Here is a 24,535-nt window from a genome sequence, read left to right as displayed (position 1 = left end):
TAATGAAACGCGTGGACACACGATCCTAGTCAAAACATGCGATTTTTTCTTTCATCAATGCAGGGGCTAGGGTGTTGAATTTTGCGTGTGAATATTTTATTTTATTTTTCTTCTTCTTTTAGTTTTTTTTTTTAAACTTGAATTTAATAATAATTTTTAAATTTCAACTCATGTTTTAATGTCATCATCTCTTGTAATTTTATTATTTAAAATTTGAATAAAATTAAAACATGAGAGTTCAGTGAAATTTAAGTAAAAATTTGAAAGTATAAAGTATAATTTTTTTCTATAATTTCCTCCCCTAATATTCTTAAAATGTGTTCACATAACCAAGATAAGTACTTTTGGTCTAAATTTTATACGATGAGTGAACAAAGACCACATTAAAATACAAGTTAAATTTTGAAAACTAAATTATTATAATTAGATGTGGGATTAAAATGAATTTCAAGTGGAAATTAGAGGATGAAATTTTAAATTTGCCCTAAAAAGTCATATTAGTAAATAAATAGTATTGTTTTTTAATATTAGTTTCAAGATTAATCACTTTTTTTTTTCTTTTTTCTTTTTTTTTTGAGATAAACACTGCGTAGGTTGCAGTGTGAATTTTTTTTTAAAAAAAAATTTCTTTTTATTTTATCATTGAGATAATAAGGGAATTGAACCCTAACATTAAGACTGACAAAATCAATTGAATATTATACCACCCCACTTTTAAGACCAAGTCCATTTGCTCAGTCCCTAAAAATATTATCGCAACTTGACCCTCCTTCCATCTCTAAATTCAAAGAGGCCTTGAAATACAAATATTAATAATTTATGATAAAATTACACTAATTTGTGATAGGATACATATAATGAATTTGTTTATGAATTAATTAACTAAGATTCAATTCTCTTTAACGTTAGTATGAGTAAATTTGAAGGTAATATTTAAATTTTTTCCAACAACACTCTACGACAACATTTGTTTAGCTCCATAAGTAATAAGAATCGCCTCATAAAATTATATTTGGCTGAGAAAAATGGCATAAGACTAGGAATTTCATGGACTATGAATCCCCTTACAAAGTGGGATTAACAATCTCGAACCATGTTTGTTTTAGCTCTATGTAGGTAATAAATATGGAATTACTAATCCAATTCCATAAAAATATTATTTTGCTTCTATTTTAAAAGATTTTTGTATAATTTTATAAATTTAATATCAATCAATTAATAGTACTAATATACAAATAAATATAATTTATCTTAAGTTTCAAATTTAATAATATCATATTAATAATCTTATCACATCACTTAATCTCACTCATATTTTTTTATCAAATTAATTTGAGAATCAAACATGACCTCACCAGCCGCGAGGTGGTGGGCAGGGTCTACATTGTTCTTGGAAATTTTAGAAAAGAGAGAAGCACACAAAAGTCAAAGTGATACCTTCCTAGCAGTTAGAAGAAGAATGCAAAGTAACATAGGGTCGTCATTATAATATGGCAAAAGAAACCCCAAAAATCAACGGCGTAAGAAAGAAGAATTGAATGGAGAATTTGAGTTAAAGATGAATTGGGAATAAAGAATGTGGAAAGTTTTGTCTCATCAACTTCAATTTACTCTCCGTAACTGTATTTACCACTTTCTTTATCACAATTTTTATCAATTAATTTGATAATCCACGGTTTAATGGTTTGATCAAAGAGTAAGTTTATATGCACATAAATTAAATATATAATGAAACACAACCCTCTCATAAGGGTGGGACCCATATATATTGGATCCACATATGGTACTCACCCTTTGCAAGAAAGTTTCGTTCTGTGTTTGTTTTTTGCATTGTTGGATAAATTGTCAATAGATTCTAATTGTTAGATTTAATTCTCATCAAATCCTACAAAAAATAAGTTCTAATAAAATAATTGATAAAAATAATTTTTTATAATGATTTTTTACATATGTCGCTCAAAATTGACAATTGGTGACTTTTTTCACGATTTTTATAAATTATCGCTAAAACTTACAATTATTGACTTTTTTTATGACGAATTTTTCAAACTATCATCGAAAGTTTAAAATTAGTGACTTTTTTTGTAACTATTTTTTTAAACTGTCACTAAAACTTATAATTAGTGATATTTTTTGTGACAAAATTTTTAAACTATCTTAAAAAATTAACTATTAATGATATTTTTTAATAGTGTTTAATGAAAGATATTATTAATTATTATAAGACCTACTAAACAATAAATCTGCTCATTAAGACCTAAACATAAGCTCTTAACATTACTGTTGATATCAAAACCAAACCATTATAAAATGTGAGTGTTCTCAAGTGATATTGTAAACTTCTTTTAGTCTTCTTTTTGACTATTTGCAATGATATTTACTATTTCGGATTAACATTTGCTTAATTCTTGGATTCAAAAATTAATTGAAGTTGGTGGCCATTGGCATTGTGTTTTCCATGGTAATAGCTACAAATCTATATTCATTCAAATAATCTACTTATATGAATATTTTTTTTATAGTACATCAATTCATAAGAATGAAGAATATTTATATAAAATTTCTATATAAAATTATATGACTAATTGTGATTTCATTATTTCAAAATAAGCTTATGTTTGGTATGAATTTTTTAGGTTAAATAGCTATAAAAAGATAAAATAAGTTAAAAAGTCAATAAGACAAAATATCGCATCTAAATCATAATCATTTTATTTTTTCTCTCACACAAGTCAAAAGTCAAAAAGCCAATCTCAAATGAGACTTTTTAGCCCTAGGCAATATAACCAAAAAATCAACTCACATCCCAAATTAGACTTTTTAACCCCAAAAAAATAATCAAAAAGTCAACTCACATCCCAAACGAAAGCTAAAAGAACATATCACTTAGGTTTATAATTTTAAAAATATCAAAAAGATATTCATGACACCACATCAATAAATTTAAATCCATAATATAAGTTTTTAATTAGAAATTTTTTTTCTTAATATGAGGTCATACTATAGCATTAACAATCTCGAACCATGTTTGTTTTAGATCTATGTAGGTAATAAATATGGAATTACTAATCCAATCCCATAAAAATATTATTTTGCCTCTATTTGAAAAGATTTTTGTATAATTTTATAAATTTAATATCAATCAATTAATAGTACTAATATATAAATAAATATAATTTATCTTAAGTTTCAAATCTAATAGTATCATATTAATAATCTCATCTCGTTTGGGAACAGGCTAATTTAGTAACTTTTTGGCTATTTTGTTAAAATATGAACTAAAAAAAACTAATATGTTTGGGATGACTTTTTGCCTTTTTACGAAAAGATGTGCAAAAAGTAGAGAGAAAAGAGAATCTTTAACTTTCTGGTATGAGTTGTTGACTTTTTTAGCTAATTTAGTAACTTTTTGACTAAAATAGAGTGTTCCCAAACGAAGCAATTTCACACTCATATTTTTTTATCATATTAATTTGAGAATCAAAGCCATGAGGTGGTGGGCAGGGTCTACACTGTTCTTGGAAATTTTAGAAAAGAGAAAAGCGCACAAAACTCAAAGTGATACCTTCTTAGAAGTTATTAGAAGAAGAATACAAAGTAATATATGGTCGTCATTATAATATGGCAAAAGAAACCCAAAAATCAACAGTGTAAGAAAGAAGAATTGAATGGAGAATTTGAACGTTAAAGATGAATTGGGAATAAAGATGGAAAGTTTTGTCTCACCAACTTCAATTTACCCTGTAATTACGTATTTACCACTTTCTTTATCACAATTTTTATCAATTACTATGATAATTGACTTAGGGTTAAGGGCTTGATCAAAGAGTAAGTTTATGTACACATAAATTAAATATAGAATAAAATACGTCCCTCTCATAAGGGTAGGACCCATATATATAGGACTCACCCTTCGTAAGAAGGTTATGTCTCATTCTGTGTTTAGTTTCTATGTTGTTGGATAAACTATCAATAGATCCTAATAATTTGACTTAATTCACATCACGTCCTATTAAAAATAAATCCTAATAAAATAGTTGATAAAAATAATTTTTTGTAATGATTTTTTACATATGTTGCTCAACATTGACAATTAGTGACTTTTTTTGTCACGATTTTTATAAATTATCGATAAAACTTATAATTAGTGACGTTTTTCTATGATAAATTTTTCAAACTATCATCGAAAGTTTAAAATTAGTGATTTTTTTTATAACGATTTTTTTAAATTGTCGCTAAAACTTATAATTAATGACAGTTTTTGTGACAATTTTCAAATTATCACTAAAAATTAATAATTAATGACATTTTTATAATATTTGATGAAAAACACTATTAATTATGATAAGATTTATTAGATAATAAATCTAGCTATTAAGACCTACCCAAACCATTAACATTACTGTTGATATCAAAACCAAACCATTATGAAATGTGAGTGTTCTTAACTGATATTGTAGACTTCTTTAGTCTTCTTTTTGACTATTTGCAATGATATTTACTATTGACAAAGTCAATTCAAATAAACGAAGATATCGGATTAACAATTGCTTAATTCTTGGATTCAAAAATTAATTGAAGTTGGTGGCCATGGGCATTGTGTTTTCCATGGTAATAGCTACAAGTCTATATTCATTCAAATAATTGCATATTTTTTATAATACATCAAATTCATAAGAATGAAGAATATTTATACAAAATTTCTATATAACATTATATGACTAATTGTGATTTCATTATTTCAAAATAAAGCTATGTTTGGTATGAATTTTTTGGGTTAAAATAGCTATAAAAAGATAAAATATGTTAAAAAGTTAATAAGATAAAATGTCACATCTAAATCATAATAATTTTATTTTTTTTCTCACAAAAGTTAAAAAAGTCAAAAAGTTCATCTCAAACGAGATTTTTTAGCACTAGGCAATATAACAAAAAACCAACTTACATCCCAAACGATACTTTTTAACTCCAAACAAAATAATTAAAAAATCAACTCACAACTCAAACAAAAGTTAAAAGAACCTATCACTTAGGTTTATAATTTTAAAAATATCAAAGGGATATTCATGACACCACATCAATAAATTTAAATCCATAATATAAGTTTTTAATCAGAAATGTTTTTTCTTAACATGAATTCATACTATAGGATAGGATAAGTGGGCCCACACATAATAGACACTACTACATGCATAGCTTTTTTTCCACATTCTTTAATATTACTATGACTATAGTATATAGTATTCAATGGACACGAAATAGTTTCCCACTATATAGGAAGGGACAAGCAAAAAAGAACACACGTTTCGACCTTTTTTTTCTTTCTTTGTTTGGGGAGAGAAAAAGAAAGCTCGCATTTTTCTCATGAACTGTGGAGTCGTGTTGCGTTTCTATTGCTGGGGTTGGGAGTTCTTAACTGACCTTCTTCTCTTCTCCACCCCCTCCTCCTCAGATTAGTCTCTCTCTCCCCTATCTAAAACCTACACCTTAGATTAGTTTCAAATTGAAATTTATAACTTCTTGCAATTTTAACAGACAGCTAGTATATATATATAGATATTAATATTCTTGATGATGATGATGATGATGGAGGGTGGAGAATCTGTGTGTGAAAAGGGTTTGGCGGAGTATGAGATGATGAGGAAGTCATCACCACCACCATTCTTGATGAAAACCTACATGTTGGTGGAGGAGCCGACTACGGACCAAGTGATATCGTGGAACGCCGATGGCACGGGTTTCGTGGTGTGGCAGCCGGCGGACTTCGCCAGAGATTTACTCCCAACTCTCTTCAAGCACAGCAACTTCTCTAGCTTTGTCAGGCAGCTCAACACTTATGTAAGTACATAAAACACACTCTCTACAACTCATCAATTCATATATATGTATATTCATCTTCTAATATATTATAGAGGGATCATTTCTATGTATATATTGGTCATCATCAAGTCATGTTTTAAGAGGGTTTTGAATGAAAAAGGCTTATCAATCTTTTTTCAAACCTATCTTATAATTTAAATGCTATTTATTAATATTATCATTATTACAGCTGTGTTATATACCTAAAAAAATTACTTAAAATTAAAATATGGATAAGATTCATTTTTACATATGGTTCCCAACACATTATCTTACACCATATACTTCATTTTCATTATAAAATTTTAGTCAATGTTTTATGTTGCCTGGAATTATTACATTAATTAACGTCGTGATTTGTTTGAGTTTGTGGTTGCATGTGTTTCTTTTTTCTTTTCTTATTTTTTATTTTATATTTTTTTTAAATTAATGTTGCATGTGGTTTGAAGTGGGCTTATTTATGAGACACTTTGATCTTGGGCTTCAAGCGCAAAACTGGCTAAGGATGATCCCCAAACACCTCCCCCCCCCCCCCCCCCCCCAACCCAAAAAAAATAAAATAAAATAAAAATTACAAATTACGTATATCTACTTTACCAAAACATGGCTTCATCACATAAATCTTCATTAGAACTCTAATGTTACTTTCACATATGATCACATGCATGCATCATATCTGTCTTTCCTTTTTTCCTTTTCTTTTATTTCTCTCTATATAACTACATTTAAGTTCTAATTTGTGAATGAGATATAAGAAAATTCCAAGCTGAAAAAAGAATAAGAAAACTTCATAAACTTCTAAATCAATGAAATATCATGTGTCTTATGAGTTCTTGGGCTAATCTCTTCATTTTTTATTTTAATTTGAAAAATATAAAGTTTCATCCATATCTCACGAGTCATTATATATGATCAATTCACAGGGGTTTCGAAAGGTGACAACAAGCCGGTGGGAGTTTTGTAACGATATGTTTCGCAAGGGCGAAAGAAACCTACTATGTGAAATTCGTCGAAGAAAGGCGTGGTCAAACAAGGCACAACCAATTCCACAAATCCAACCACCCAAAGAAGTTGATGAAGATCAAAGATCATCGTCAACTTCATCATCATCTGCGTACACTACCCTTGTGGATGAGAATAACCGACTTAAGAGAGAAAATAGGGTCTTAAGCTCTGAGCTTTCGACCATGAAAAAGAAGTGCAAAGAGCTTCTTGACTCGGTGGCCATGTACGCGAGTTTGGAGAAAGAAGAAGAAGAAGATGATGAGAGGCCAAAGCTATTTGGTGTGAGGTTGGAGGTTGAAGGAGAGAGGGAGATAAAGAGAATGAGGGCAAAGATCAGCGAAACTGCTAATATTTTGTTATCACAAACATGCAAATAAATAAAGAAAATGCTATACATAAATGGATTTTTTGCTGGATTTTCTTACCACTAGATGTAAAGGTATGGGTCTCACAGGTGTGTTTATTATAATATGGATCCTACTATCTTTGCGGTTTGTAATAAGAAAATCAAGTAACAAATCTGTTTATGTAAAAATATTATTCGATAAATAACTACGCATGTAGGAAATTAAACAAGTTTGTTGCTTCAAAACAAGTAGAGAGCTTTCATAAGTTTAAGATTTATATATGTATAATGTATTATTGACATACGTATAACCTTGTATGTTGCAAAGGTTTTGAACTGCATAGAAAGTTCAACCTTATGTACATTGTTTTGTAGTCTCTTCTTTTGTTTATTGTTTATTGTTTTGTTTTTTTTTTTCTTTTCTGTTTTTGAGCAAATTTTGTAGTCTCTTTAAAGGTGAAAAAATAGGCACAAGCCATTATTTTTTCTTGGGAAAATGGTTATGAATTTTATTTATTGGAAATGGCAACAAGCAATGTAAACCATGAGCTTTGATAAAACACAACCAAAGCAATCACGTATAGAACATCAAGCACTAGAAAAATTAAAAACCAAACCCAAACAATTAGCAAAAACAAACATCTCAAAACCGCTTAACAAAACACTTAAGGTGGTGTTTGCTAACGTTGTCATTTTATTATTTTTCATAAACACAAAGCAAGAAACAATTGTTTTTCTTTTCACAAAACAACCAATAGTAGAAAAATTGTTTGGTACACCCAAATGTTTTGAAAATTTTTATTAAAAAAATAGTAATTGCTAAAGACCCATACAACGTTATCTCTAAATTTACTCACACTAACGTGGCAAGGGATGGAGTCTTAGTTGAATATTCTTAAATGAATCAACAGTTGACATGTAACAGTCCAAACTATTAAGGTTCAATTTATGAGTGATATTTTATGGATTTTAAGCATTTCACAAAGAAAAAACCAAGGGAGGAGAGAATGAAAACTTATTTCTGGAAATAAGCAAAATTATATTTTTTTTATTCCTAAAACTTTTGGAAATTTTGGAAACTGTTGAACATTTTTTTTTTTTTAAAAATGGCAAATTATACAAATAGTCCCTATAGTTTACACGATGTGTTAATTTGATCCCTATTGTTTTAATTTGCTCGATTTGCCCCTTAATTTAATAGGTTGTGTCATTTTAGTCTAATAAATGACAGTTGTTAAGTTTGGTACGGAAAGTCAAACTATGTGTCAATTTAGTCCTTATAATTTACACAATGTGTTATTTTGGTCCCTGTCAAAATCGAGCAAATTAAAACAACACGGACCAAATTGACACATTGTGTGAATTTTCAGTCTACCAAACTTAACAACCGTTATTTATTGGACTAAAATGACACAATCTGTTAAATTAAAACAATATAGACCAAATTGACATATCGTTTAAATTATAGGGACCATTTACATAATTTACCCAAAAAGAAAACAATCACCAAACATGCTCTAGTTCCAATTTTTCAAAATTTATGAAAATAAAAATAGAAAACAAGAAACAAAAGGAGACTTAAACAAACCAAACATGAGACATGACACCTTCCGACTAGCACTAAAATTGCAAGATGAAAAGTGCAATTGCATGACAAGTTCTCTATGAAGTTGCTTCTAAAAACAGCATACGCATGCAATGACAACACTTTCGGTGTTTTTTTTGACAGCAAGTTTAATCAAATAAGAATGACTTTCTATAGTCAAAAATACAACTATTTTTAATATGACCAAGAAAATTTTGGAAGCTGCATGGAAGGATTGATGAGAGAGTAGCCTAAGGTCAATATTGGCCACTACAAAGAAAACAATTGATGCTTGAAAGTGGAAGAACAAATTGGCCATCAGTTGACTGCAAAAACTTTACCGTGGATATGAAGAATTAGTTATATTAATTCATTAAAAATTTAAAATTGTAAGTGCACTACAAAAAATTAAAGTTTTAGAGAGCAAAATTTAAGAATAAAATTATTTTTTAGGAATCAAATATTTTTATTGCGAAAAGTGTCATCATATTTTTAGCAATGAAAATTAGACATTAGTGATGAATTATTATATTTTTTGGATCAAATTTTGTGACTAAAAAAATAAACCATTTTGAGACCAAATTATTTTGTTTCTAAAAATTTATTTATTAGTGACATTTTCAAAATTTTGTGTCTAAAAGTCTTGTTTTTAACTTTTCAGGACGACATTTTAATGATTATCCTTACGACAATAGAAATTGATTGCTAACGCTGTGTTTGGTTAAGGGATTTAGGAAAGGATTTAGAAAGGAAAAATGAAAAGATGTGTGAAATTAGGTGAAATATAGGCATATTTTATTCACATTTCACATTCCTTATCTCTTTCCCTTCCCAAATCCTCCAACCAAATACAACGTAAATGTCATTTGCAACAAAATTTTCACTTTTAGAGATCAAAACATTTGGTCTCTAAAATTTTCACATAGTATTTTAATTATTGATAGGTGATGAGATTTAAAAACAAGATCTATTACATGCTCTGATAATAAAAACACTATTTTATTAGTTATATTAATTATATTTTCAATATGGTTGATTATATATCCTCGTACACCTTTATTTGTTATTTGAGTAGCATTATACTATAGAAAGAAAAAATATAGATAAAATCAATACCAATGATATGATAAATTTTAATTTTATCATTTTAAGTCAAGTTTGAATGGTAGATATGCAGAGGGAATGAAAAATTGATTCGGGGATTACATATTAAATCTGAAATCACATCTCAAAATTGAATAGGAATTTGATCACCACAACTTTTATGTGAATCTCACATTTTATACGAAATGCCTACCATTTAAGAATAAAATAAATAAACGGGACTAAATATTAAAAAAAATTATTTCTTATAAAAAAAAAATCCAAGCCAAACCAATGCCGGAATAAAATTAACATATAAATTTAATTCCTAGTAATGGATTCTTGTCATCCAAACGTAGATTAAAATGAAAGATCTATTAAAGTGATTTTTGTTTTTAAATGGTATATAGCGATATCATTATGATAAATGATTTTGTATTTCTGTAAGGATATATCATTAAAAAGAAAAGAGTGATAGTGTTTGCTAGAAATATAGAGTTTATGAACAGAATATTGTGATTTAAAAAAATTATCAAAACTAATATTGATTGAAAAATATTGTCCAAGGTTGATTTAGTCGTATCATATTCTAATGTAAGATAGAGAAAATGAACAGATAATTATCAGGGGAAGCCTCTACTTGAAGTGGAGACTTTTTCAAATACATCCATTTAGAGTTGAGGCTTAGTGCAAAGGAAAAAAAAAATAAAAATAAAACCTTCCATTTTAAATAGACATTTAAAGCCACCAAGACTACTAGGCTTGGAGATTTTGTATTATAAAATACTTGGACAAAGAAAGTCCTTTTAACTGGTTTCTTGTTTCACTTCGATTTCTATAATTTTAATTTTAAATTTTTACTCTAGTTTCAATTTTATCTAATTGATAATATGTATTGACATAAAATAATCACATGAAAAGTATATGACCATTTTTTAAGAGTAAAATAGACATAACAAGCAATCAACATTCGTATTCTTTGTCAAAAATTCTAATGTTATTGATTAAGCCTTCGTTTGAGATGTGAGTTTATTTTTTGACTTTTTAGTTATTTTAGCCTTGGGCTAAAAAGTCTCTTTTGTGATAGACTTTTTGATTTTTTTAACTTTTGTAAAAGAAAAAATGAAATAATTATGATTTGAATGTGACATTTTATCCTATTTGGTTAAAATAACTAATTTTGTCCTATATGACTACTTTAGCCCAAATAGGCATGCCAAAATCTTCAAGGATCAAAATTGTGTAAAATAAAATTACAAAAACTAAAATGATACAAGAGATAAAGTATAAGAATGCCCTTAAATATTTAACAAAATGGAACTTTTTCCTTTCTTTTTTTTTTTTCTTTTTTTATTGTTTAAAAAGGGTGGGCTTATTGAGTAGTTGAAGTAGTATTTACTTGAATTATTGCATGATTAGGCCTCGTTTGGCAAGTGATTTTTTTAGTCAAAAAGTCACTAAAAAAATCAAAAAATTAACAACCCATACAAAAAAGTCAAAGATTCGATTTTCTCTCTACTTTTTGTACATCTTTTCGTAAAAAGTCAAAAAATCATCCTAAACATACTAATTTATTTTAGTTCATATTTTAACTAAATAATTAAAAAATTATTAAATTAACCTATTCTCAAACGAGGTACTATTCCCAAACGAGGCACGAAGAAAAGCACAAGTACACTAAAGATACATGAAAATTACTAATGTCACATGCTATATATAGATATCATAATGAAGTCCACTTTAAGGTGATTCACGTTGTCCTATGGAAAATGTGAGAATAGTTTGAGAGCAGTACAATGTGCTCTTCCGGCAAACTTTCCTTGTTGACAACGTTTTGCGCATGTATCTAGTATTAATCAGTCAAATCACTTAAAAATAAATAAATAAATAAATAAATAAAAACTTCTAATCAAGGTATATGATCGAGAGAAGATTAATTCAACTACGTTATGTGCATATGTTTCTCTCAATTAATGAAGCTGTTTAAAAAAAGATAGATAAGGCTAACATTATCTCTCATCCAGCACTGAGGACAATCTAAACAATGTTAGGGATAGGCACGGAGCAAAGTTCTTCAAATTTGTTTATTACCCCTCTACTTTACGATTATTTTTCAAGTGTATAAATAGTAATCTTGTAAGATTGTTAAAATTCTTTTCTTGGTCCTCAATATTTGTATATTATTATATGCCCTGACCTCAATTATTTCACATATTATCTAATAGCATTAATTCTATTGATTTGATATACAAATTCTTATTCTTTATATTATAAAAATCGTAGAGGTATTTTATTTATATAAATTATAGTAATTAATAAAATATCTTAAAATGGTAGTCTAATAAATTATATACTGAATAATTATATAGACCAAAATTGTATAAACCAATTGAGATAAATATCAATAATGACTAACATGGATTAATTATCATTTATGTGTGTGTGTGTGTGTGTGTGTGTGTGTGTGTGTGTGTGTGTGTGTGTGTGTGTGTGTGAGAGAGAGAGAGAGAGAGAGAGAGAGAGAGAGAGAGAGAGAGAGAGAGAGAGAGAGAGAATGCCATGTAACTTTCAAGCAATTTCTACCAACTACTCTTGATGTTGTTTTGAAATACCAAGTGTCCTTGTTCAAACTATAATAATTTTCTTAATATCCACCAATAACAACTCACAAAAACATTAAAAAAAAAAAAAATTAAAAAGGAAGAAAAACTACTACTATGCTTCTACATTGTCGAGTGTTCAAAGTGTTCACCAAGCAATTTCTGGCTACCAACCACCTATAATCTTGACTTGAAATGCCTACTGTTCTCATCCACACACTTCCTACTTAGATTGTCACATCATCAAAGGCTTTTGTCTAAAAGTTATTCCCTAAAGATGTTATCATTGATGTAGAATTAAATATTTTCCCAACACATAATCCAACCACACCAAACCAAAAAAGAAAGGGAAAAACAAAAAACAAAAAAAAAAAAAAAAACATAACAAAATAAAATTTTATAAAATTGTTAGTAGAGCCTTTTTCTAAAAACTATTGTCCATTTATATATTTTTTTTTGTATTCAATTTTGTGATCAATTTCTATTTTCCTAAACTTAATTTTTCGTGTGCAAACAATGGCAATCCACTAGTCATCCTTCACCATCTAAATTTTTTTAATGCTGTGTTTAGTTGGAGAATTTAGAGAGGGATTTGGAAAGGAAAATAGAAAAGGTAGGTAAAATGTGAATAAAACATACCTACAGTTTACCTAATTTCACACACACCTTTTCCCTTTTCCTTTCCAAATCCCTCTCCAAATCTCTCAACCAAACACAGCGTAAAAGTTTTGGCAAGTTCTATATTGCTAAACTTGTAAATTCAATGGAAATGGATGATTGGCATTCTTAGTCTTCAATAATCAAGAACAAATCACTTCTTGAATATCTTCATCTTCATGACAAGATATTTCTTATTTAAAATACTGTAATCAGTGTAATGTTTAATCTAAATAAATTAGCATACCAAGCCATTGGGAGTTATTCATTGAAACATATGGAAGAGACCGATGACCGTGCCAAAAATTGTTGTGAAAAATTTCTCCATTGACAAAAATTTTCAACCAAACAATTAAAGAAAACCAAAGTCCATTGACAAATTCTTCTAAACCTAACCAGGAGTTAGTACCAAGGATCAAATAGGTGACAATTAAATATTTAAAGCTGTTCAAAAGAAAAGATCACACCAATTTGATCGTCATCTAACCAACCAAAGTTTTCCTCATTAGAACACGTGTCATAATAAAATGAATACATTTATACCAAGGGTCTTGCTAACAACGTTCACTAAAAATTAAATTATACGAAAAAAGTTAGTATTTATGTACACATTTTACATATTCTCGTACATTTTTATATATTTTTATACAGTTTTCATTTATTTTACACATCCCAACATTGGCATTTCCACTATATGAATCACAAGTATATCATATTAAAACAGTAAAATAACACAAGTATATCATGGGTCAAAAGAGATTACCTAATGTGTCAAAAGGTCTTCATATATATATACAAGATCCACAAGTATACTAGGCCTTCAAGCCCTACTACCTGAAAATAGTAAAATGGAAGGAGTGAGTTAAGTAGCTCATCTATGATTCAAAGTTTTCTTCTTACGAATATCTCCTTTGTAAAATATTCTGTACATGCACAAAACTTGTAACATTTGCAAGACTGGAAAGTGAGGAGTATCGAGTAGTGAATATCAAGTAAATCAAATTGTCCTCGTTAAGTGGGATCACCAATATGAATCTTTTTTTGCCATTTTTCTGTATTAAGGACTATATGCTCAGTATAAAAAAAAATAATATAATTTGTTACTATCATATTTTTTTACTATCGTAGGTAAGGGTTTAAGTCACAGAAAGACAAGTCAAAGCTGGTGCAGGTCGCCCTAGCAAGCACAAGCCAGCATATGGTTCGCTGTCAAGGTCACCCTAGCAAGGTTCAAAATCACCCTAGCAAGCTGGTGCAGGTTCAGTATGAAGCTTAGCTTACGTTTACACTCATCATATTAATTCCTGTTATTTAAAACTAATCCGACAGCTTTAGAGGGCAATTCAACCTTCTACAACTAACAATGAAAAAAAATTGACAAGAAAACCTTCTCAACCCTCTTAGCAAAATATTGAAAGATATTAACCGTTACGTAGTACCTATACCTCATGAGTTTGCTGCAAAATGATTAAAAATGGATTCCAATGTTGATTGGCTGATACTGTATTCTGCTATCCCCAATGAATCTCTGATGAGTAAAATTCACATATGTGGGTCAGCATGATTCCAGAAAGGAAACAAATAAAATCAAAACCAGGAAACAATGTGCTGTACCTGTTCCGTTCCAGATGCCCAAAAACATCAGCAAGAGAGAGGTCGTTTCCATAAGGCAACTACAATAATTTTGGGATCAATTACTACAGGGATTAAAGAAGCCATGTGGTCAAAGTAGAACATATTGTAACCCTCCTTATCCTTTGTGCAAGGACTATATCAAGATGCAACAAGTATTCCAAAGCTTCACACGGGTTTACCTGATATTTAATGCTCAACCCATTGCAACCTTGACATGTTGCTCCAGGAAATGAAGATATAATAAATGCTTCAATTGTAGAGAACTTTTCTTTGGCTAACCACCACTCAGAAAATATTGGCAATGGGATACCACCTATAAAAAAACCAATCATAAATTACATTTGCAATATTAAAATTAAATAAAAGATTAATTAATGAAGAATATCTAAAAAAATAAACAGTTTATACTAGTCACAATATAGAAAAACAGAACCAAGTCCATGGACCACAATATATGGATATTAAAATATCAAAAATGAAGAAAATAGATGAAAGAACAACCAAAGAAAAATAGGAAAGAACATTGATAATCACAATAAGAAAAGCAGAATACTTAGTGAGTATCAGTTTGCTAGACTGACGGGAGAAGTCAAGTAAGGATCACAGCACTTGTGTATTCTTGTGAAAATGCAACAAATTCATGGCCATAATAGAACTTATTAAAGTTTTTCATGTTAATCCCCTAAACATAACATTGGAATAACTTTGACACTGTGAAGTAACCAAATAACCCAAAATTGGGAAACAATTCAAAGAAAACAGTATCTGTAATGAAATACTACCAATCATAATGAAATACTATCTGTATTACTTAAGTCCAGTTGTCACCTTGAGAGGTCCCTTTATCTCCATGACTAGGATCTCAGGGTAAGATTGAAGTATACCATAATTCCTTAGGTGACACTAGTATGTATAAATAATTTTGAAGCTCAAAAGTAGCTGGTTGTTAACTGTTAACAAGAAGAAGTTTCAGTCCACCGCTTTGCTTTTGGCAGGCTAGGTAGAGGAATTTCTCTAATTAGAAGAGAGAATCCAATTTTCTGAAGATGAACCAACGATGAAGACACCAGTTAAAACTCCCAAGAGCATGATAGCAATTGGTGCCCCTTAACATGTGATCAATGATAGAAAGGTGCATTGGGTGGTTAAATGTTCTACAATGGCAGGCATGGGAAGGGTCAGATGGAGAAGATGAGTTTGACCTTGAGATAATACTTAATAGAAAGGCCTTCTTTTGACGATCAAGCACAAGATGGTAGCTTAAGTGATGACAGAGAGTAAAAGGGGTCTATCCATCCTTTTCTTCTATGCAGAAGAGGCATCATGACCTGAACCCCAACAGCCTCTGCTGTTGTTGCAGCCTAAATGATCAAATGTTTTGAGGGTCGTGAGTCGCATTGCATTGAAGCGGTAAGAAAGGACTTGATTGCCATAGACTTAACTAAGGAAATGGCTTTTGGTAGACGCAACTAGAAGAAAAGGTTCCATGTTGCCTCAATTGAGGACATAGTAAGTAATTGGGACACAGGCATGTTGAGTTGTATTTTATCTAAGTATAACCCTGCATGTCCGGCAGCATTGAACAGTTTGAAAAATGCATCGGAAATCCATTCATATGCCAAGAACTAGATGCCTTGATCCTAAGATACCCAACTCATCAGTGAATTAAATATCTAGGATAGGCATACAGAAGGAAGCACTAAAAGAACAGTCCTTTGTTTGTGTGAAAGTAAAAATGTAGCAGGTTCAAAAAAATAATTTCCATGAGAGTAAATTTGCAATGAAGAACAAGAACAAAAAGCAGCTAAGGATTGGCATACCATCGCGGACCAACTGCTCCGATAATTGCTCACCAAAAACCCCAGCAGAAAGGTCTGTTGAAGATAAAAGTATCTTTATCCTTTCTTCATTGCCAAGCCATTGCCCAATTATGACTATCATATCCTCTGTCAAGCTAATCTCTGCCACTGATGCATTTTCTGATGTTATGGAGTCAGTGCCCCCTATGCAAACTTCAAGGTCACTGAGTAAGCTCCTTGGATGAGAAGGAATGTCAAACAGCCTTTCTTGAATCAACCGGCACAAATTTTCCAGATCCATTGAGCTAACTTCAGTTGGTTTAACCTGAAAACAGGGAACAAAAAACATGACCTAGTTGTTCTCATATATAATGCTGATAATAGTTGTGAAATACCTCAAGCTCAAGATGATTCCCAAAACGTGTTTTCAGATGTTGAGGACTTCCAATGCATCTTAACTGGCCTCCAACCTTCACATACAAAAGAGGAAGAACAATTTTCAAATTAAAGTTTTATGTTTAAATATTCCAGACTTCCAGCATCAAGCAAATGCCACCAAATGATACCATTATTCCGATCCGGGTGCATAGTGCTTGAGCTTCATTCATGCTGTGAGTAGTTAGAATAACTGCAGTCTTTCCTCGTCTGGTTGATAGCCGGGATATTACTTCCCACATAAATCGTTTGGCAATAGGATCCATACCTAAAAATAATTAAATGAACGACATAATTGAGAACTTAGAAGATAAGTATGCATGTCCTCAGGTATAGCGCACTCCGGTGAAAAGAAGATGGAAGTACTTATTGTCTCAGGCAATAGTACGTATGAGGTGAGTAACTATTTTTTAACTAAAAGATTTAAAACATACACTTTAAAAGCACATTTGTCAATATTTGGATTCATTTATTCAAACAAATAATCCAAGAATACATTTGTCAATTATTGGTCAATCTCCTTTATGGCACAAAAATAACACTTGCATGGGAACAATAGTGTGTGTGTGTGTGTGTGTGTGTGTGTGTGTGTGTGAGAAAGAGAGAGAGAGAGGGGACTGAAGCTGTCAGTGGAAGCTTCACTGGAGGGTGTGGCAAGATCACCTCCTTTCAAGGGGAGACAATATTATGACTATGAATCTAAATATACACATTAAGTTACAGCTTTTATGCAGAGTATGATGCAGAACATTGTTAGTTAGAAACATAAAATTGAACAAGTCATTCTTTACTTGGTGTTACATGTGCAGATTCACTGTAGTCCAAAAAGGGAACCAATATTTTATACATGAACGAAGATTAGAGTAATCACCTGTGGATGGCTCATCAAGAATGACTATTGGAGGATCTCCAATCATTGCAATTGCAACAGACAATTTGCGCTTGTTGCCCCCACTAAGAGAAAATGAAGGTTTATTGGCATGCTTCAACAAGTCAAATTCCACTATCTTCTCCATAACCACCTGTACATTACGGGCACTTGCATTAGCAATACACATGAGTGGTAGATTTAGTTTAACATGTAGATGATTTTCCACCCAAAGAAACACTCATCTTGTTTTGTTGTGCTGTGAACTTGACTAGAAGGAAAACTTGAATTTAACTCGAACAAAAATTGTTTATTATGGATCTGTTTGTCCAAAAAAAGGAAAAATAAAAAGCTAAAGATAAAAAATAAACCAAACGTTTAACTGTGAGAAGTGAACCCAGAAAGATACGTCATTCCTTTACAACCAAACCCTCACAAAGCAAATAGAAACTGATTGTCAATCCACTAAATTCTTTTTAAATGTAGAAAATTTTACCGAACTAGCAAGCTGCTAACGATATAAATACAAAGAATAGTCAACATAACTGTAAAAATACACATACATCTTCAAGTTTGTAGTCTGGGACTCCTTTTATTCTTGCATAGAGCTCAAGATGCTCTCGAACGGTTAGAAATTCAAGCAGAGCATCAAACTGTGGACAGTAGCCAATCTGACCCATAAAGAGAATAAAGTAAATTATTCAAGGGCCATCCGTAAATATTTTTTGAATAAGTAGTCAGCATCCAATAATAAAAGAATGTAGATCAAGAAGCAAGACATACATGTCGACGGGCAGCTTTGGGGTTTGAACTTATGTCTTTGCCAAATATAAAAGCGGTTCCATCACTCGGTCGTTCTTCTCCTGTGTGACAATTATTTGGTCAAAAGAAGAAAATCGATCTTTCCACAACCAGTCAAAATTATTCCAAATTAAGAAACACTTTGATGTTGTTGGCAAAAGCACATATGGTCAATGGACATTCATGCTTTGAATTGCAAAATGAGTAATATTTCTCCTTGTATAATAGTAATACTAATTAGTCTACTTTTGCTAAGATCCTGTGAGCTTTTACAGTGAGGTAAATCAGTACATCAGCTAAAATGGCCCCACAAAGGAACAACAATAACTCCATAAACCCTTAGAACTGGTATGCAACATCTATGAGTGATGAATGAAAGTGAATAGTTGCTATGAAAACAAAGAAAACATAATTTGTAGCTCATATTTATGTGAAAAGATGCTCTCTTTCATTAATGTATTAAAGAAACTTATCCTGAATGAAGCACAGCAGGCAAAAGAGCATACATCTACGATACAGATATCTTGTTTTTAGAAACTAAAGTTCATGGGCCAATTAGCTACATACCAGATAGCATGGAAAGGGTTGTAGTTTTCCCTGCTCCGTTTGTTCCTAGAAAACCAAAACATTCTCCTTCTTGAACTGAAAAAGTCAATGAACGAACAGCAACTTTTGTACCATGGTAGACCTAGAATTGATGATATATATTGAGTTAGAATGAAAATGGATTCGCACATCGTGGTTGATTGCAAAGAAAATACAAAGAAAAAAATATTATATGGAAAAAAAAAGAGTACCTTCCAAAGATTACGCAAGTAGATAATCGCATTGTCTGTGGAATCAGAAAGTACCCTATTTCTTTCTGCTTGAACATCTACATCTTCGTCAGGGTCAATAGCAACATATGTTGAGGATGATTCCAAAAGAGGTTCCGTATAACTACTGGAAGTTCTTTGGAAGATCTTTTTCATACTTTCCCAGCAGCCTTTAAGAGTGACTAGAGTTATTTTGTGAAGAGGCACAAGTTCAAGACCAAGCGTTATAAGAAAAAAAACAATTCCCTGTCACGGATACAATAATTGATATGAATGAGTAAACCCAAGTTTCATTTAAAATTTCAAATGAAAATTTCTATTCTTTACACAGACAAAACAAAGTAAAGGATATAAATTGCAGCACTAGTTATTTAGCAAAACCAGCTGAGACGGTTATGTGTATATACAGTGCTACAGTTGAATGTTGCCTACAAGTAAAATGAAGCGTGACAATTCCATGACATATTTATCATATTTATGTTGTATTAATTTCATTATCAGTAAAGCATACTGGTTGTCACGGGGTACAATAATTCAACTGAACAAGAGCAACCCCAATTTCAAAATGAAAGCATGTGAATACTTGCTGCTGGAGCCACCCACAGTGAATTAACTAAAAGAAAGAATCGATTTCATAACCTCAAAGCCACAGGGCAGTGTAAGAAAAGATGATCCAAAGATTACTCACCCCTTCTACACATGATGCCCCATTGAAGACAAAGATAAGATAACCACAGCTGAAGTGACATCCGGATGCTATTCCTTGAGCTTTCTCCTAAAATCTCCCATAAAGACAAAGAAGACGCTAACAGGCTTCTTGGAAACCTTACTATTCCCACCCAAGCTTCCATCAATAACCTTAAACATCACTCTTGTCCAAACTTCATCCCCTCTTCAAATGACTACCACAGCTCACTCAGCAACGAAGCCTCCTTATCCTTCCTGGAGGACAATAAACTTCAACTTCTTTGTAATCTTCTACCTCTCACCAATCTCCTGCTTCACTGGATAAATAACCTTATCTCCACCAGCCAACTCAATCTCCTTTGTAACCACTTGTTCAATCTAATCATGACTAAGGGAATCAGCATTATCATTTTTTAAAATAAATTCCTCAAAATTGTCATTTAAGTCAATCAATTTATTAAAAATTAATAATCCATTAGCATCAAAATCAAAGGAGAATTCAACCAAAGGCCTTTTATTGATGACATACACATTATCCACATCGCCAAAGGAATCGGGTCCAAAATAACGAACTACAACTATTAATGTCCAACCCAGAACAAATAAGCACACTTGGACCATGCTCAGTCCAACCCTTTTTCTTCTTACCATTACTGACCGACATCAGCAGAAAAATCCATCCCTTTAGCTTAAACCACTTCGACATAAACTCCACGATCAATAACACCTTCCATATCTTACATCGGGACTAAATCAGCCATGCCTTCTTTAACACTTACCATCCCTTCCTCAAAATCGTCTACTCGTTGCAACCACTTCCTTCAACAACTACTTATTTTTGGACAACATATGCTCAGGATAATCCTTGGACTGCATCACAATTAAAAACTATCTCAATCTTCTCCTCAACTATGAAGCACCGATACTTCAAAACAAGTGTTGTAGGGGTGTCAGACACGGGGACATGTATGGGACACGCAACATGGTGTGTACCTTTATTTAATTAATTTGTTTTTAGGGGACACCCAAGAGACACACCAGTGACACAAAAGATAGAACATACCAGGAAATATCATGCAGATCAAAAGAAGTCAGCGAGTGATGAAAGTGTACAACAAAGCATAAAGTACACCTAATTTAGATTCCTAATAGACTCACACAAAATTACCCAACAAATCAGACTAAATGTTATTAGAAGGTGTTAGAATTTACCATAAACCTACCACCACTACCACCTCACCTACTCCACTAAACCTCACCCACTTCACCTACCACCTCCACTACACTACACCTACTACCACCTTCTCTTCTATATATAGGAGTTGTAATACATAACACAATATCAATCAAATAACAATCAGATATCAATATCAATCAATAATACATAAATTTTTACATGGTATCAGAGCAATAAGATTTAGGCTTGTATTTTTTTTTTCTCACCGGCGGGCAGCCGGCCGGCAACCTTGCCTTCGCTGCCCGCTGGAATTTTTTACACATACCTTCACTCCTTACGGATTGCAGCCACTCTCTCCTCCGTTCGATTCACTACCACCATCTTGGTGTATTCTTTTGCTACCAAGTGCTTGATCACCAATCACGTATTCACCTAGCTCAAAAGCACTTCCGGTGAACGATAGCTGGACCAGATTCGTCATATTCACCCTTGGATATCCACATCAGCTGGAAGGTGCTGAGAGAAGCTAGGATTGAGCCTCCAATAGTGATCACTTGCCCAATAGTGATCACTTGCCCATCTGGCAATTCATAGCTTTTCTCCACTGAAGAGCTGCTCTTGGCAGTTTCCAACTCCTGCTCATAATCAAGGGCAACATACGCAAGTTTCTCTTTCATGTCACCGACGATCCACCAGCAACGATACCATCAACAGCTCCAGTGGTTGCACCCTTGATCGTTTTCATCATTGGGGTATCATCATCTTCCAAATACCTAAGTTCTGAAGGATCCATAGATCTCCTTTGATCCAGAGACAGATGCAAAAAATTGATCTGTGTAGGAGACGATTGGAGATCGGGGAGTGAGTGAAAAAAAAAAAAAGAGGACTACAGAATTGATAACGGGAAGAAGCATGGTTACAAAGGAAGAAGCATTTCAACAGCAATTTCAGCAGGAGCAGCACTGGTAGTCACTTCTGCATTGATCGATGCTGGGGGTCAGACCACCAGAATTGATAACGGGAAGGAGTACTAACCTTACACCACTCACGTGATCCCACTCACCAATGCACTTTCATCTCTCGCCTCTTTCCCCTTTCACAGTCACATTCCTTTTTTTATTCAACCCACTTCCTCCAATTTTTTATCAACTTTTTTATTCTACACTGTCATTCTCTCTCTCTAATAATCAAACCCACACATTCTTTTTTAATCAACCGACCAAACCCTCTTTATCTTTTATCTATATATATCTATCTGTATAATTCTTTATGCATGTGCTCCTACCCCAGCTGGCAGACACCACTCAATACACTCCACTTTCTTTCTTTTATCTTATTTATTTATTTATTTATTTTTTACATTAAAAAAAAAAAAAAAAAAAAAAAAAAAAAATCAAAATCAAAATCATTTTATTCATGTTGATGGCACAAAAACAAAACACCAAAAAACAGCAGAAGAAGAAGAACTGCTACCACACTCATTTTATTCATGTTGGGGCTCACCCTGATCACCATTTTACAACCACACCAAAAAAAAAAAAAAAAAAAAAAAAAAAAAAAAAAAAAAAAAAAAAAAACAAACAAACAAACAAACAAAACAAACACAACACCCACACCCACAGTGGGATTTTTCTTCTCTACTCTGCTGCAGGTCTCTTCTTCTTGCCTCCGTCCTGGACAGCCCTTGCCGGTGCTGCCTCCGTGTTTTCCACGCCGCCGAGCACGTTCACTCCCCCATACTCCTCCACTGCAGCATATGGCGGCCCTCCAAATCGGAACATCACGGTGGCCTTCCGCTTCAGCTCCTTGTTTTCTGCCCTTAGCACGCTTATCTCTGCTCGCGCATCCTTATACATGCGTTGGAGCAGAGCCAGCTGGGAGTTTAAATGCTGCACCTCATTTGTCCTACTCTGCAGCCGGTTCGACAAGTTTGTGACCGCCGTCATGCTTTCCACACATGCCTTCAGAGTATACTGATTGGCCTCTACATCCGACTGCACTGCCATTCTTTGCTCCACCGACCGCATCGGAAAGTTCAACGGAGCAAACTCCGGGGCGCTTGGTTGAGGTTCCAGTGCCACCGCACCAGTTCTCTCTCTTGTTGACTCGTTGAGGTCGGGAAAGAGGGTGAGCAGTCCACGGGAAGACGAAGACGAAGCCATTTTCTGGGCAACAGAGTGTTATACAGAATCTCTCTCAGAAATCTCTCTCAGAATATCTCTCACAGGTGTTTTTGCCTCAGCCTCAGCCTCTGTCTTATAGCCGAGGCAGCCACGCGCATCGCGCGCCTCTTAACGCCAAACGACAAACGGGCACGCCAACCAAGACACTCACGTGCCTCGCCATCATGTCCGGCGCATTTTTTGATAAATTGGGCACGCCTTTTGATGGCACGCCTTTTTAAAAAATTGAGCGCACCTTTTGAGGATGCGATTTTTTACAAGGGTCCGACAAGACTCTGTAAACTGTCCCGACATAGATTCCGGTTAGTTTCTACAAGGGTCCGACAAGACTCTGTAAACTGTCCCGACATAGATTCCGGTTAGTTTCTACAAGGGTCCGACAAGACTCTGTAAACTGTCCCGACATAGATTCCGGTTAGTTTCTACAAGGGTCCGACAAGACTCTGTAAACTGTCCCGACATTGATTCCGGTTAGCTCCTTTATGGGTCCGACAAGACTCTGTAAACTGTCCCGACATTGATTCCGGTTAGTTTCTACAAGGGTCCAACAAGACTCCGTAAACTGTCACAACAACTGTCACAGCATTGTCTGCTACAACGGTCCGACATGACCCCATAAACTGTCTTCTACAGCGGTCTGACACCGCCATCCAGTGTCCTCTACACCATTATGACACCACCATACAATGTCCTCTACAACGTTATGACACCACCATCCAGTGTCTTCACCAACGGTCTGACACGACCATACAGTGTCTCCTATCCTTTTTTTATTTTTATGTATTTTATTATTTTGTTCCTCTCTTCAAACTCAAGTTGGTTAGTTTCTATCCTCCTTGAGTTTGCGGGGGGCTGTTAGAATTTACCATAAACCTACCACCACTACCACCTCACCTACTCCACTAAACCTCACCCACTTCACCTACCACCTCCACTACACTACACCTACTACCACCTTCTCTTCTATATATAGGAGTTGTAATACATAACACAATATCAA

The 24,535-nt window shown here is 32.7% G+C and overlaps 2 protein-coding genes across 8 annotated transcripts in view; one reads left to right on the top strand and one right to left on the bottom strand.

Moving 5' to 3' along the window:
* The first annotated feature begins 5,291 nt into the window (after positions 1–5,291).
* Positions 5,292–7,587, top strand: HSFB3 (heat shock transcription factor B3). Its single transcript, XM_028258264.2, has 2 exons — positions 5,292–5,838; positions 6,783–7,587. The coding sequence occupies exons 1-2, from the start codon at positions 5,572–5,574 to the stop codon at positions 7,239–7,241; spliced, it is 726 nt and encodes a 241-aa protein (XP_028114065.2). The 5' UTR covers positions 5,292–5,571; the 3' UTR covers positions 7,242–7,587.
* A 6,068-nt stretch (positions 7,588–13,655) lies between these two features.
* ABCA1 (ATP-binding cassette A1) overlaps positions 13,656–24,535 on the bottom strand; it is a 54,297-nt gene continuing 43,417 nt past the window's right edge. For 5 of the 7 annotated variants that reach the window (XM_028258265.2, XM_028258267.2, XM_028258266.2 and 2 more), the window contains 12 exons: positions 19,471–19,734; positions 19,241–19,361; positions 18,656–18,735; positions 18,436–18,543; positions 17,876–18,026; positions 17,136–17,272; positions 16,965–17,039; positions 16,591–16,894; positions 14,950–15,083; positions 14,750–14,808; positions 14,581–14,663; positions 13,656–13,969 (listed from right to left, as the gene is read on the bottom strand). In XM_028258265.2, the coding sequence (XP_028114066.2) occupies positions 14,582–14,663; positions 14,750–14,808; positions 14,950–15,083; positions 16,591–16,894; positions 16,965–17,039; positions 17,136–17,272; positions 17,876–18,026; positions 18,436–18,543; positions 18,656–18,735; positions 19,241–19,361; positions 19,471–19,734 (1,515 nt within the window). In that variant the 3' untranslated portion in view covers positions 13,656–13,969; position 14,581. Of the gene's footprint in view, positions 13,970–14,580; positions 14,664–14,749; positions 14,809–14,949; positions 15,084–16,590; positions 16,895–16,964; positions 17,040–17,135; positions 17,273–17,875; positions 18,194–18,435; positions 18,544–18,655; positions 18,736–19,240; positions 19,362–19,470; positions 19,735–24,535 lie in introns of all 7 variants that reach the window. The other 2 variants (XR_014341619.1, XR_014341620.1) reach the window with 1 other exon arrangement.

The sequence above is a fragment of the Camellia sinensis genome, chromosome 10, assembly GCF_055761805.1.
Source record: "Camellia sinensis isolate YWXY chromosome 10, ASM5576180v1, whole genome shotgun sequence".
Lineage (NCBI taxonomy): Eukaryota > Viridiplantae > Streptophyta > Magnoliopsida > Ericales > Theaceae > Camellia > Camellia sinensis.
The sequence above is the reverse complement of the archived record's forward strand: the minus strand, read 5'-3'. Positions and strand labels throughout refer to the sequence as shown.

Bases quoted from the DNA above. Each gene is read 5' to 3' on its own strand.
- HSFB3 (XM_028258264.2), top strand. From the start codon at position 5,572: ATGATGATGATGATGATGGAGGGTGGAGAATCTGTGTGTGAAAAGGGT. The intron at 5,839-6,782 runs GTAAGTACATAA...ATCAATTCACAG, and splicing joins TCAGGCAGCTCAACACTTAT to GGGTTTCGAAAGGTGACAAC.